This window comes from Pantherophis guttatus, chromosome 11 (assembly GCF_059756535.1).
Source record: "Pantherophis guttatus breed Tessera chromosome 11, ASM5975653v1, whole genome shotgun sequence".
NCBI classification, from domain to species: domain Eukaryota; kingdom Metazoa; phylum Chordata; class Lepidosauria; order Squamata; family Colubridae; genus Pantherophis; species Pantherophis guttatus.
The window spans coordinates 25,071,810-25,084,892 of NC_142073.1; the positions used below are offsets into that span (position 1 = coordinate 25,071,810).

A 13,083-nucleotide genomic window follows, 5' to 3' on the forward strand; every position below is an offset into this window, starting at 1 on the left:
TCTTCTCCCAGTGGGTTCCACCTGTCCAATCCACTCTGGTGGTTTTGCATGCTACCGGTCCCATCAAGGAAGGAATGTCAGCTGGTGGGAACTAGGAGACCTGCCCTTCCCACCATTCTCCTCCCAGAATTAAAGATGACCCCAGCCCTCTTGGCTTTTTGTAAGACTTTGAAGACCTGGCTTTGTGTCCATGTCTGGGGATCATGAGTGCCCTCTGCCAAGTCACTTGCTTGTGGTGGGCAGCTATAGAAAATAAATGTTCCTAATATCTCTGAGGGTTTCAGAAAGGGCACTGCCAACCTCACCTCTGCTTCAGAAGGTCCTTCAAGACCTTGTAACGGTTGCATCCCTCCATCTATTATTCCTGTTTTAGCTTTGCTTTTATTATTTTAAAATAGTTTAATACTTATTATATAATGGCTTTAGCTAATGATTGTCTTATTTATTTACTGTTATTTACTGGATTATTGTACGCCACCCAGAGTCACTTTGGGTGCGATGGGTGGCCCTAAAAAAAATGTTTAATAAGTAAATGTAGCTTTAGCATTCTTTTTAGTCTTCTGGGTGGGGAATAATGGAGATGAGATGCATCTCCAAATAACAGAGATGATACTGAGGAGGCAAGTGTGACTGGGAGCCTCTCTGGATAAGAAGCGAGGAGAGGGCCATTCCTGTTAGGGAGATCTGCAGGCAGTTCATGAGTTAGATTACTGGGAGCCATTGGAGAAATTCCATGCTCACTGCCTCAATGCAACCTGTTCAACAACATGGTTTTGCCCCACTCTCTACTTCCTAAAGCACCTTGGAATAGAAGTATTTTAAAAGCAGCAGAGCAATTATACCACCTAGTGAGCGATCCTTCGGCCATGGTGAAAGATTAAAGCTAAAAGCAAAGAAAGATAAGGACTTAACCATAATTAAAAGCAAAATGCTGGGTCTGAAATAAGATTAACAATTTAAAATGAACAAGGGACAGTTGAAGTTAGGATTATTTACTTTAAAGTATTTTTTTAAATAATGAAATAAATAATTCACATCTGACTGGGAAACAAGAAAGCAATTGGTGGGTTTTGCCGAAGAGGTAAGAGAAAGTTGCAAAAGATCATAGAGACCATAGAGATCATGTATCATCGACATAAAAGATCATGTAGACCATAAAATAACAGGGTACTGAATGCCTTTTATTTTTACTTTTCCTTACTGGATTATAAATGAAAGAAAGACTACTGTTAAGAAAGCAGTGAAACTTGCAGAATTGAGGAGAGGATGTTTGACGGAGCAAATGACAAAAAAAGGGGATTTTATCAGAAATACTGCAAAGGATATTCAAAGACTTAAGGGAAAATGTGACTGAATCAGTCGAGAGAGGTTCAGCCTCATTGGAAGGAAGAATGGAGGAGAAATTTGAAAACATGGAAGAAAATATAAATTTTAAAAAAGTGAAGAATCTGAAGATTCTTAAAGTGAAAACCAGAGACTTTTCTTTTGGGTCTAATGGAAAAAGATTTGGGGAAAAATCTTTTTTTGTTGACAGCAATAAGATTACTTTATGCTCAAAAATGGAAGGACACTTTGATTCCCACAATGGGTGAATGGCTGTAAAAGTTGATTGATTTAACAGAGATGGCTAAATTGACTGCTATGGTTAAAGAAAACATGATTAATTTTGTTTCTACTTGGAAACCACTTTTGGACTTCGTGCTTGAGGTGGAAAAATGAAACTTTGATTTTGGGTTTTGCCAATTAAATACAGTGCATTCAGGCAGTATTTAATAAATTTACAGGGAGTTCCAAAATTCTGTTTTTGCTTTGTCATTATGGGGTACTGAGTGTAGATTAATGAGGAAAAAAATAAATTTCAACAACTGTAGAATCAGGCTGCAGCATAACAAAATTGACAAAAGTGAAGGAGGTCTGAATACTTTCTGAATTGCACTGTAGATTTGTTATTATAGAAATTGTTACTTCACATTATGATATAAAAATAAAAATAGCAATAGCACTTAGACTTATATACCGCTTCACAGTGCTTACAGCCCTCTCTAAGCGGTTGACAGAGTCAGCCTCTTGCCCCCAACAATTTGGGTCCTCATTTTACCAACCTCAGAAGGATGGAAGGCTAAGTCAACCTTAAGCTTGGTGAGATTCGAACTGCCAAATTGCAGGCAGCCGGCAGTCAGCAGAAGTAGCCTGCAGTACTGCATTTTAACCACTGCACCACTGCACACAAAGATAAAATGTAAGCAGTATCTGTTTAAAAAAATTGATTACATTTCATGGGAGAATTTAAGGAAGATCTGCAAATATGGAAAAAAGATAAAGAATTTGAAGAATCTACAATACAAATGAGCAACACAGAAACATTCAGCCAAAAGATGTAAAAAGATTTAGATAATGTGGCATTACTGGATTTAAAAGAGAAAGAATGTTGCTTGGGAGTGAGAGTAGTTAGGGAACAATCTGGCAAATTCTCAATTTACTGAGAATTGCTGAAGCCTTAAAAATAGAATGGGAAGAAGAAGACATGGTTGCAGAAGTCAACACGTATCTGTACCAAAAATAAATGTACCAAGAAATATATCTGTGCATCTTGTCAGGAAGAAGACAAATTAATGCCAAGCTAAGGACCAATAATGCAGAGATACTGGATAAGAGAGCAGAATATAAAATTTACTTCTTTCATAAGGGACAAGACAATAAGGTTCCTTTAAAAATGCTGGAAACTTTTAAAATACTTTTTGCTCAAAATGGACAAAAATTGGTTGATTATTTTGGGACTTACAGGGTGAAGGATATGGGAAGAAATGAACTATGTATGTAGTTTTAAAGTGGGATAAATAATACTAATAATAACTAAGGTTGAAACTACTGTAAAAATGGAAGTAACCGCATTTCTTTTTCTGTTATTTTCTGCCCTTTCAAGCTTTGCTTTCTCAATTTCATTTTTTGTATTTTATGTTTATCTTTCACTCATTTAAAAATCCTTAATAAAAATTATATTTTTTTAAGAAAGAACATTAAACTCAGGTACAGAAATAGCATAATCAGGAGTCAAGGATCGAGGAAGGTTTGGGAGGTTCATTGAAAAGAGCCCTCACTCACTTATCCCGTCCTTCAGCAAGACATGCATCCGGAAACATGGATGTCCTCCAGAGTAATTTTGCCTCTGACACCATGCTAGATATAGCCAACTTTAATAGTGGCCATGGAGAGCCTATTAAAAAAAATTCTCATTTACTAAATTCATTATAGTTTAAATGGCTTCTGTTCTTACCTCTCAGGGGGTAAATAAAATATCAAAAAGTTTTATAACCCAGAAAAAAAGTTATAATTATGACTAATCCTCTCAGTAAGTGGAAGAACTTGATTCCTTTCTGAAGAGAACAAAACAACATTGCATAACTTGAGAGTAACCAAGGAGAAATCTTGACAAGGTGAACTTGGAAAGTGAAGGCATTTTGAAGACAATCATATTGAGATTGGTGGTCTGTACAGAAGTCAAGCGTTAAGTCTCTGAGGTCATCATTGGTTGAAACCAGAACTTCAGAATGTGATTGGGAAAGGGTTGGTGACAAAATTTCCTACAAGATGAAGTATATGATCCCATTAGGATCTATTAGTAATGTTAACTGAAGGGTATCATCTGTTGCCTAAAATTCTAGACAGGAACTTTTTAGCCAAAAAATCTTGCAGTTGAATTTAAGATTCTTTTCACATCAAACGTGTATTCTAAACAAATGAAGTTCCTTCAGGAAGAAGTCCTTCAGGTGGCCATTTGTGGCTTATCAAAGGTTGTGGGCCAGGCCATTTAGGGAAGCCTTCCAGATATCTTGAAGTGGCAATTTTTCATTTCTGCCTATTTATTAGAAAATGTAGCCTATTGGAGTCAGGAAAGCATCTTTGGATCTTTTAGGGGCATATTGTATATGAAATCTTGTTCTAATATATTTCTTTTCCCCCCCAAAATCTCCAGGTTCTTGAACGGTTGTTCCAGAAGGGATTTAATGTGGCAGCGTCCTGCGGTGGAGGCGTAGATTCCTCCCAGTTCAGTGAATATGTGCTGTGTCGTGAAGACAGGAGACCACAGCCCAATACCACCATCAGAATAAAGCAAGAACCCCTGGATTAAGGACTGACTCCCTCCCTCCTTTGAGACAGTAGATGTGTTCAAAGGTCCCTTGGGTGGAAACACTCAGAACTCCCAGAACAGTATTATGCAGGAGCAGCCAGCCTGTTTCTGAAGCAACCTGTTGCATGGCCAGCCATGACTCTCGCGTGGAAACAAGGACAATGACACAACACAGAGTTGTTTGTATTATTACTCAAGTCATCGCAGTGCACTTGGAAGCCTGGCGTTTTGTGGGATTGTTTTGGCACATGGAAAAGTAGTGATGCTTCTGTAAAGAACTAACTGGACTGAATTTGGTGGAAAAGACCAGTTTATGTAATTAAAGTATGTCTCACTGAAGGAATAAGCCCACCAGCTTTCTGGAGGATAGCCCCTCTGTCCTATGAATGTGTCAAGATCTTGATAGCTGCCAGAAGGAAGCTGGTGGTATGCTGAGCGTCTTCCCTGAACCCTGTACTATCTCTGGCCTGTCAGTCATTACTTTCCTATCTCCATTTGTTACTCATGATCTTTTGCTCATTTCTTGGATTCATTGTATTATGGCTTATTTTTCTACGACAATTGTCTTAGAGGAGCCAGTTCAGGTAGGGACCAAAGCTGTTAATGGTGCTGAACCTGATTTCATTCTTTCCAGTCCCACATCTTCACTGTCCTCCTTTCCCCATACACATATACATCTCACACAGTGCAAATTCTTTAAAAAAATGAGGTTCAAATCAATTTTTGCAAAATTGTGTAACTTTAAATAGGTCCTGAGGTAAGGCCAAGTTAAGTTACGCTGGTTTTTATTGTCGTTAAGAACGGGAACTGGCTAAATTGTGTCTCAAGTCACCTTTCATTCTTCATTTGAATTCAGTCCCCATATTGCCTTGACACAAGGAAATGGATGGTGCCACACTGATTGGATGTTGTGTGTCATCTTTTTAAATGACACAAAAGTGTGATGCCTTTCTTCTTTTGAGCAACTACTTTAAATACTTTGCTTCCATTCACAAATCCTTTGGCATCAGCATTCTTTGAGAAAATAAACTTGGTTTTCAATCTCTGAGCAGTCATGACAGTTCAGATGATCCAGAAAAATCTGCCCGTTTATGCTGTGCCATAATTTGGTGTTGTATGAATTACTCTCTACATAGGTTGTATACCTTGACTGGTAGGTTAGTGCATCCTTCCTGACCAAAGGAACGTCAGACCTGTTGGGGCTGCCATTTCCCAAAATCCAACGGGTATAACACATAGGAAGAGGGACGACAAACAGTGTAATCGCTAGCACTATTTTCTTCACTCGCTGATTGACTGGTTTTGCACGAAAACTCAAGAATCGAAGCCCGGGTCAACATGCAGAAGATGGGCTGCATTTATATGCCATGCTATGCTCAAATATTGATGGCCGTTAGGACTTTGAAGGACAGCTTGTGTAAGGTCTTGCCTCAAGGGTCCCCTCAAGCAAGCAGAACTCTTGAAACAGGTAGCATTTCAAAAGAAATGTTTATTCGGTGACAGTGATAGCAAAGAGAATAGGCAGGATCTAAAGTTCCCGCGCTAAAACGTTAGGTTAAAAGTTGTTCGTTAAAACCCCTCCCCACTGCTCAGTTCATCGCAGGCCAATCACCATTCACCCAACTTGCCAAGGTAAGTACTTGGCTTCCTAGAATGCACTGAATTCCTCAGCATGGCATATCAGGTTGTACGCACCTTGCAATTGTGCAAAGTGTTTGAGTTTTGTGAGTAAGTCCCAGTATGAGGCTGCTCAAAAGATTTAAAAAAACAAGGGAAGGGAAGCTCTCCACCCCTGGTGCCTCCTGAGCAGAGTATTGAGTGAGAATCCAGACGTTCTGGCCAGGCCTTCTCATGTAAGTTGTACTGACAGAAAACTTCTTTGGAGAACCTCATTGAGTTGAACTATGAAATGTATCTGCAAGTTCATGGATCCAGCTAAGTTTGTTTTATTGCTTAGTCTCGACCCATTTCTCACGAGCACAACTTCAAAAATCGAGGCTTGGAGAGAAATCTTTGTATCTGAGGAGTGTTCAGTCATAAATAGTGTATTTCATACTAAAAATGCATATCGATTCTCTTACCAGTTTAATGTGGAATCCAGGGAATTATAGTTCTGATAAGGTGCAAATCTGGCCGAGAACCTCAGTTATATTACCCTCTCAAAACTGCACTTCCCAAGATGCCCCACTGCAGCCATACTCGGTTTAAGCCTGGAGGGCAAACCAAACTGCCAATTCAAAATGTTTAGGAGAAAAGGCAGTTTTCTTGAATTAGTAAACCTGCTAAGATGGATGAATAGCTCTAACTGAAGTTCAAGGGGAAAAAATGTATACCAAAATGTGGCAGGGCCACATGAAATGAAACCGCACGGTACCAAAAACTCACCCTTAGATTTTAGCGTCCCTTGTGAAGAACTTCATTAAGGAAATTTGGTATCCCTGCAAGCAGCTGCTCTTGAGCAGAATGGCCCATTTTTGAACTGACCAAGACATATTTGTTGACATATTTCATCAACAAGAGTAATAATCGAATTGCCACAAATAGAAATTCCCCACCAAATTTGTGGATAAGAAGGGATTTCACCAGAGTAAAGAGAGGTTCTCCCAACTATGTAAGGACAAAACTACAGTTAGCTGTGATGAGCGGGAGAGGGGAAGTGTCAAACTACAAGATGGCCGCCACATATTGCATTTTGCAAGATGTTGTCCCTGCAGTTTTGCTGCCCTCTGTGAATGGTGCTGAAGGCCAATAAAAAGGCCAGGAGGACTTCTTCATGATTCCTTGGGCTATAATGGAGACACCAGGAACCTGGAAAGAGAGATCTGGGAGAGGACGGTGCTACCAAGAAAAACAGGGCATTCATTCACACACACACACACACACACACACAAACACATCCCTTAGCTACCTCAGAACTAAACAAGTAACAGAATTGTCACAACACACCACTTTTTCACAAAAGTTCTCTTTTGCAAAGTACAGGTTTTTTTAAGCACGCTACTTTCATCAAACTGAGTGAGAGCTGTTAAGCAAAAAAAGTTAGGAGAATTTCTCCATCTGTCCCCCCCAAAACAACTGGTTGAGGGTTATCTATGCAGAAAAGTTGCTGCATTGTACATTTTGTGCCATCAAGTTAGTTTAATATCTTTTCTACGTAAATAAAATGTTTAGGTCTTAATGCCATCCCTTTTGTATGTAAGATACCTATTAAATTGTATTGTACTGTAAATGCTTAATATTGTACCTTCTCGGCATTCCTCTTGCCCTTCATAAAACAGATCGTGCAATGTGTCCATCAACCATTCTTTGGTGTTTGACATACCCATAAAGTCAAAAGCCAAATATGCAGAATTTTATTTTATTTCCGTGTTTGAGAACAGAATTTGGGTATTCAAATGAATTCTCCTGGGACATTCCTTCTGGGTTGTACGCTTGAAACAGAACCCTTCCCATTTAGCTAACTGACATATTTATTTATTTATTTTATTGGTTCGATTTATATGCCACCCTTCTCTGGAGACTCAGGGCTGCTTACAATGCATTAAGCAATAGCCTTCATACTTTTGTATATACCTACTTAGTAGGGCTTTCACCCCCCCCCCCCCAAGCGGTGTTCTTTTTATACAAAGTCAGCTGATTGCCCCCACAATCCGGGTCCTCATTTTACCTACCTCGGAAGGATGGAAGGCTGAGCCAACCTTGAGCCTGGTGAGATTTGAACTTGCAGTAATTGCAGGCAGCTGGTGTTACTTAACAGTCTCCTTTAGTCTGCTGCGCCACCAAGACTTGCTCTTCATGGTGGCTCATCTAGTTTGACCTTTGCACCAGGAAACAACTTAAATTCTGCTAAATCTCCCCCCTCCCCCATTTTTAAAAATGCATCAGGATTTCACTTTGGCTCACACAGTAGTAGTCCTGTGCATGTAACTAGACTACTTTTTTTAATTAATGTTATTTTAGCTATAGAGTCATAACAGTTGAAACACCACTTAGAAGTCTAGTACATTTAGGTGGCATCCAATAGTGTCCAACCTTTCAAAGCCATTTCTTTGTGGAAAAATCTCAAGGCATATTAAAAATTCCTCATCTTTCCCTAACTCCAGTTTAGAAATGTTTTTGCCATCCAGGTTGATTCATTTACCTGTGGGACTCTTTGCCTATATCTGCAGTGACCACTATGCCTATGTAGATTCAGCCTTGATGCATTCCTCACTTGACTGCACTCTACCATGTCTCTGTTCTTAAAAAAAAAATCAGGAAAAAATAAAACGCAAAACCTCTCAGGGCAGAATACTCAGCTGGCTTCTGGATAAATGTTTGCCCTTTTCTGCAAGCAACCTTGGGTAGCCAAATTGTGTGCCAATCAAAATGCCATCACTGTGTGTGATTCATTACCAAGGTGACATGTCCTGTTGAAAATACTGAGGAAGGGTGTCCATAGAGAATGTGGTCAGGAAGACATGCACCAGACATTAAAAACACGGGTGGTGCCATTGTGGTTGCCATCTTTTTTATGACATCCTGTGGAGAAGTCTTAGGAAAGAGAAGCAATTAAAGTACAATCTTGTTTCTGGGATCCCTCAAAGACTAGAGCAAAAGTCTGCTCATGATTATCCCACCCACTCTCCTCCATTCCCCTCTTCCCACGTAGACATTTGCGAGGCATTTCAACTTACATAAATCAGCTTCAAGCCTCCTTAAGTCTATTGGGAAAGTCCTTCCATCAAAGGTTCCTGCAAATGGGAAACTTGTGAGTCTTGACTCCAGAACACTTGCTGAAGAACAGTCGTGAAATAGGAAGGACACCTGGAAACACTCAACACCTGAGGATGACATGCCTCCTCTTTAAAGCCTCTAATGCTTGACTAACTGACTTCATGATGCAGGATGTAGAGTTCTAATTTCATGTGCAAGTGTGTTTTTCAATGCTTGGATCTTCAAACCACCACATCAATGACAGCTGTGTCTTATTTATTTTTCCCATTATACACACCAGATTGAATCACAAAGGGGAAAACAACAGCAACAGCAAACTCCCTTTCTGATCCAAATGGTGCACAGGAAAAAAAAGGAAGAAAATTCAAAAGCAAAATCCCTGGCAACCAAATTGATTCAAATGGCTGTTTTGATTACAACTTTTCTACAGCTCCATAAATGTCTCCTGGGTGGTAATAATATCTGTTGCTGTGTAATTCGGGAAGTCTGCGTCAGGATCTTCCAATGACCAAAAAGGTCCAAACATGCCTTGGTCCAGCTGTTTGGGGCAACTCTTTTACTGTAACCCAATATAACTCTTTGGAATTGAGCAGAGGGAAAAGGCCACTTTGCTGGCTATGCTATATTCATTAGCTCAAACATTTTATGGTCAACCTGCCCATGCTCATCAGCTCTGCTGGCATAGCTACCTAATGAAACCAAAATAGCTTTTTTTTAAAGTTCAAGTAAATGGTTTCCATGGAACCCGTTTAAAACATATGTCCCCCTTTTCTCCCTCTGATATCCCTAATATTATGTGAGGCAGGCATGGTAGCCGATTTCTCCTCTGTTTGGCTTCTCACAGGACAGAAAATGGATCTCTTTAGACAAAGCAGATTTTGGCTCCTTCTCTAGTAGACATTTCAGCTTCACTAAGAGTTTTGAATATTACTTTTGATATGTTTTCCTTCTTAAGAACCAATTTTTCAAAATCAACAGTACCAGTTGTAGTTTCAGATCAACACTTCACTTCCAAAGCATTTTGAGATGCTTTTCTGTACAATGAAAACATATTCCTACTAATTCTTTTCCTTAGAAATTCCAAATGGAATTTCTTTAGGCAAGTTTCTCAAAGAGAAGTATTTCACAAACAAGGGCCGTGATTAAAAAAAAAAAAAAGTAGGGAAATGACCATGGGGGGATAATATATACATCACAATTTATGGCTTCTCCATTCTAGATTTCTTCTTCACCTTCATCTGTTCCAAGTTTTGGGATCAAAGAAGTATATCCAAAAACATTGATTTTTTTTCCTGTATCCATTTATTTATGCATTTCTGTTTTCTGCACAACGGGTTTCATTTATTTAAAATTCACTTCCACCCACCTTCTGATGTGATGCTGACAACCATCTTGGGAGACAGATAAGATTCGGGTCTCCAGCATGGTGTCCACTCGCCCAAATAGGATCAACGTTTTGCTTTGAAATCTGTTAGGCTTCCTCTTCCCATTTGCATTTCTCTTGAGGTTCTTTTCATTACAAATAAATAAAAAGAAGTTGTGAAGTTAACTACTAGTCTCAAGCATCCTCTCTCTTTCCACATATATCACAGAGACTTATCTTCAAAAGTAAAAATGGCAGGGGGTTTCCTATTGAAATGAGTTCCTTTCTGTAGAGGGCATAGGGAATGGCCTTCTAAAATCTGTAACCAAGGCAACAAATAGGCAGCAAGGCCTTATGCTTGTTCCAAAAAACAAACTTAAGGAACACTGCAGGCTGGCCCTTCCCCAATCCAAATCAAGATAAAGCAAGGGAGGAGCACATTCTGACTTGCAAGCTTTTGTTGCTATGGCTGTTCCAATAAAAATAGTTCTAGACCTATGTGGCCCTGGTTTCCTTACAGGACTGACATCTCGTCAGAAAAAGTCAGAGTCAAGGGAGGTAGAGGATGACAGGGAGCATCTCACCACTTCTGATAAAAAGGTATTTTATGACTCGCTGTGCTCGTGTGTGGCAATTCTTTTCTCACCCAGATAGCAAATACAGGTAGTCCTCAGCTTAGGACCACAATTGAGCCCAAAATTTCTGTTACTAAGTGAAACATTTGTTAAGTGGTGTTGGAAGGAAAATCCATCTGGTTCAGTTCCAATCTGGGAGAAAGGCACTGGAAGTAAAATGGAGGCTGACGGCGGATTGGAAAGAAAGGTTCCCTTTATTGATGAACCAGAACCACCAACCACATGTGATTCAGGGATAGCTGACAAAATGGAGTTTAGAGTGGGTGGGTTTTTATACCTTCTGGACTCCTATGGGGTCATGTAGGGGTTAGGGTTAGGGTTAGGGGTCATAGCTGGCTCTATAGCAGTGATGACTAACCTCTTTGCCATTGTGTGCCAAAAGCATGGAGACTGGGGGGGGTGAGTTGCATGCGTGCCCACACTCATAATTCAATGCCCCCCCGTGCCCCACTGCCCCATGTGTGACCCCTCCACGCCCCGTTTTGGGCCTAGCAGGTCTCCCTGACGCCTCTGGAGCCTGGAAATGACCCATTTCCAGATTTCCCGTATGCCATTTTTCGCCCTCCCCAGGTTCCAGAGGCATTCTTGGAGCCTGGGGAGGGTGAAAATGGCCTCCCCCACCCCCTCAGAGGCCCTCCAGAGGCCGAAAATGCCCTCCCAGAGCCTCTGTGTGAGCCCTGTACTTACCTGGCGTCCAAAATGGGCCATGTGGAGACTCCTGGGAGGGGAGGGGCAGCGTGGGCAGTGCCAGCCAAAAATCAACTGGCCGATGCACGCATGTGCGCTGGAGCTGACTAAGGGGAACGGCTCACATGCCCACAGAAATGGCTCGGCATGCCATCTGTGGTACACGTGCCATAGGTTTGCCATCACAGTTCTATAGGCAAAAGAGAAAATGCAAATCCTAGTTGTTTATCTGAGCTAATTTTGCCAACCTTTTGCTTGTTGCTTATCTGGAGTTTCTGTCTTGACCCAGTCTTTCTGAATGGATGACCAAATCTGCATTTCTAAAAGCTGGCCTCCTCAGTTTCTGCTTCGGGCAGGGAAACTGGGGCTGGTTTCTGCCTCCCTTAAGAGCATGTTTCTCTGTTTCTCCCTTTGGGGAAATATAATATTCTGCCTTTTTTAATATTTCCCAAAATATTTCATTCTTTGGGGGGGGGCTTCCCACAGTGGATTTTGCTTTTCTTGTCATGGTTATTAAGTGAATCACTGCGGTTGTTAAGCCAAGAATCTGAATTCTGATCACGGGGATCCTGCAATGGTTGTAAGAGTCAAAACTGGTCCTAAGTCACTTTTTTCACTGCCATTGTAATTTTGAATGGTCACTAAAAGAGCAGCTGTAAGTTGAGGACTACCTGTGCGTCCCTGAATTAGACTGAGGAAAAAGGACTGCAAAGAAATACAAATCCGGCTCTTTCGCAGCCCCACAGCCCCTTTCCCTTTTCACCAAAGCTGGTTGTGTTAAACCAGAAGCAAAACATTTTGGCTCTGAACCCTGGACTAATGGTCTCACCTCTCATGGTGTTTTGCAGGAACCCTGGGAAAGGATCGGAACCCCATCCAAGTCCTGGACATAAATGAAGAGGTTCTGACTGTGCTTGTTGTAATAGCTTGGATGGTTGGATTTATGAGCCAGAAGAAAATCTGCTCGCAGCCCGAGGGCTGCATAGACAAAACCCTAATGTGATGCCAGATTAAAGCAGTCTAGCTGGAGGGCACCCAGCAATCCACAGCTGGTAGATGGACAGACTTTAATGAGGGAGGGGGGGAGAAACCGAGCAGGGGAGGAGGCAGAAGCTGGGTGGGTTTAAACTGATTGCTAAAGCTAGACATGCTTCTGGTCACACCACCCTGGGCAGGCCGAGTTCTTACGGAAAGGAAATCTGCTCTTGGCCATTCGCCAGCTTTAGCTTCATTATTTTCCTGCTTGATTTATTAAAATGCTACCTCCAAATGAATCTCACAGTCCAATCAAGATTTGGGTGCAAGGCAAGGATTCAGGGAGCATCTTGTTCGTTTGACAGTCACTCTGCCATTCCTTGCCCGGTTGTTGAGCTGAGGGAACTGAGCCCGTGGCCCACCTGTCACGGGATGCCTAGGGAGCATCGCAGCAAAAATTGTCCTCCTTTACCTGGGCAACACCCAATCCAGTGTGGGAAAGGACTTCATCCCTCTGGCTTGTCAGCTGGGATCTTTCTGGCATGGGAGAGTTTTGGACCAGCATGACATGATGGGGG

General features: G+C 41.2%; 2 protein-coding genes across 15 annotated transcripts in view; both read left to right on the top strand.

Annotated features, from left to right (window-relative positions):
• KCTD15 (potassium channel tetramerization domain containing 15) overlaps positions 1–7,420 on the top strand; it is a 74,078-nt gene extending 66,658 nt beyond the window's left edge. For all 14 annotated transcript variants that reach the window (XM_034425561.3, XM_087877139.1, XM_087877131.1 and 11 more), the window contains one exon: positions 3,974–7,420. In XM_034425561.3, coding sequence (XP_034281452.1) covers positions 3,974–4,129 — 156 coding nt within the window. In that variant the 3' untranslated portion in view covers positions 4,130–7,420. The remainder of the gene's footprint in view (positions 1–3,973) is intronic.
• Positions 1–13,083, top strand: part of PDCD2L (programmed cell death 2 like) — a 539,967-nt gene that overhangs the window by 377,268 nt on the left and 149,616 nt on the right. The window lies entirely within an intron of this gene.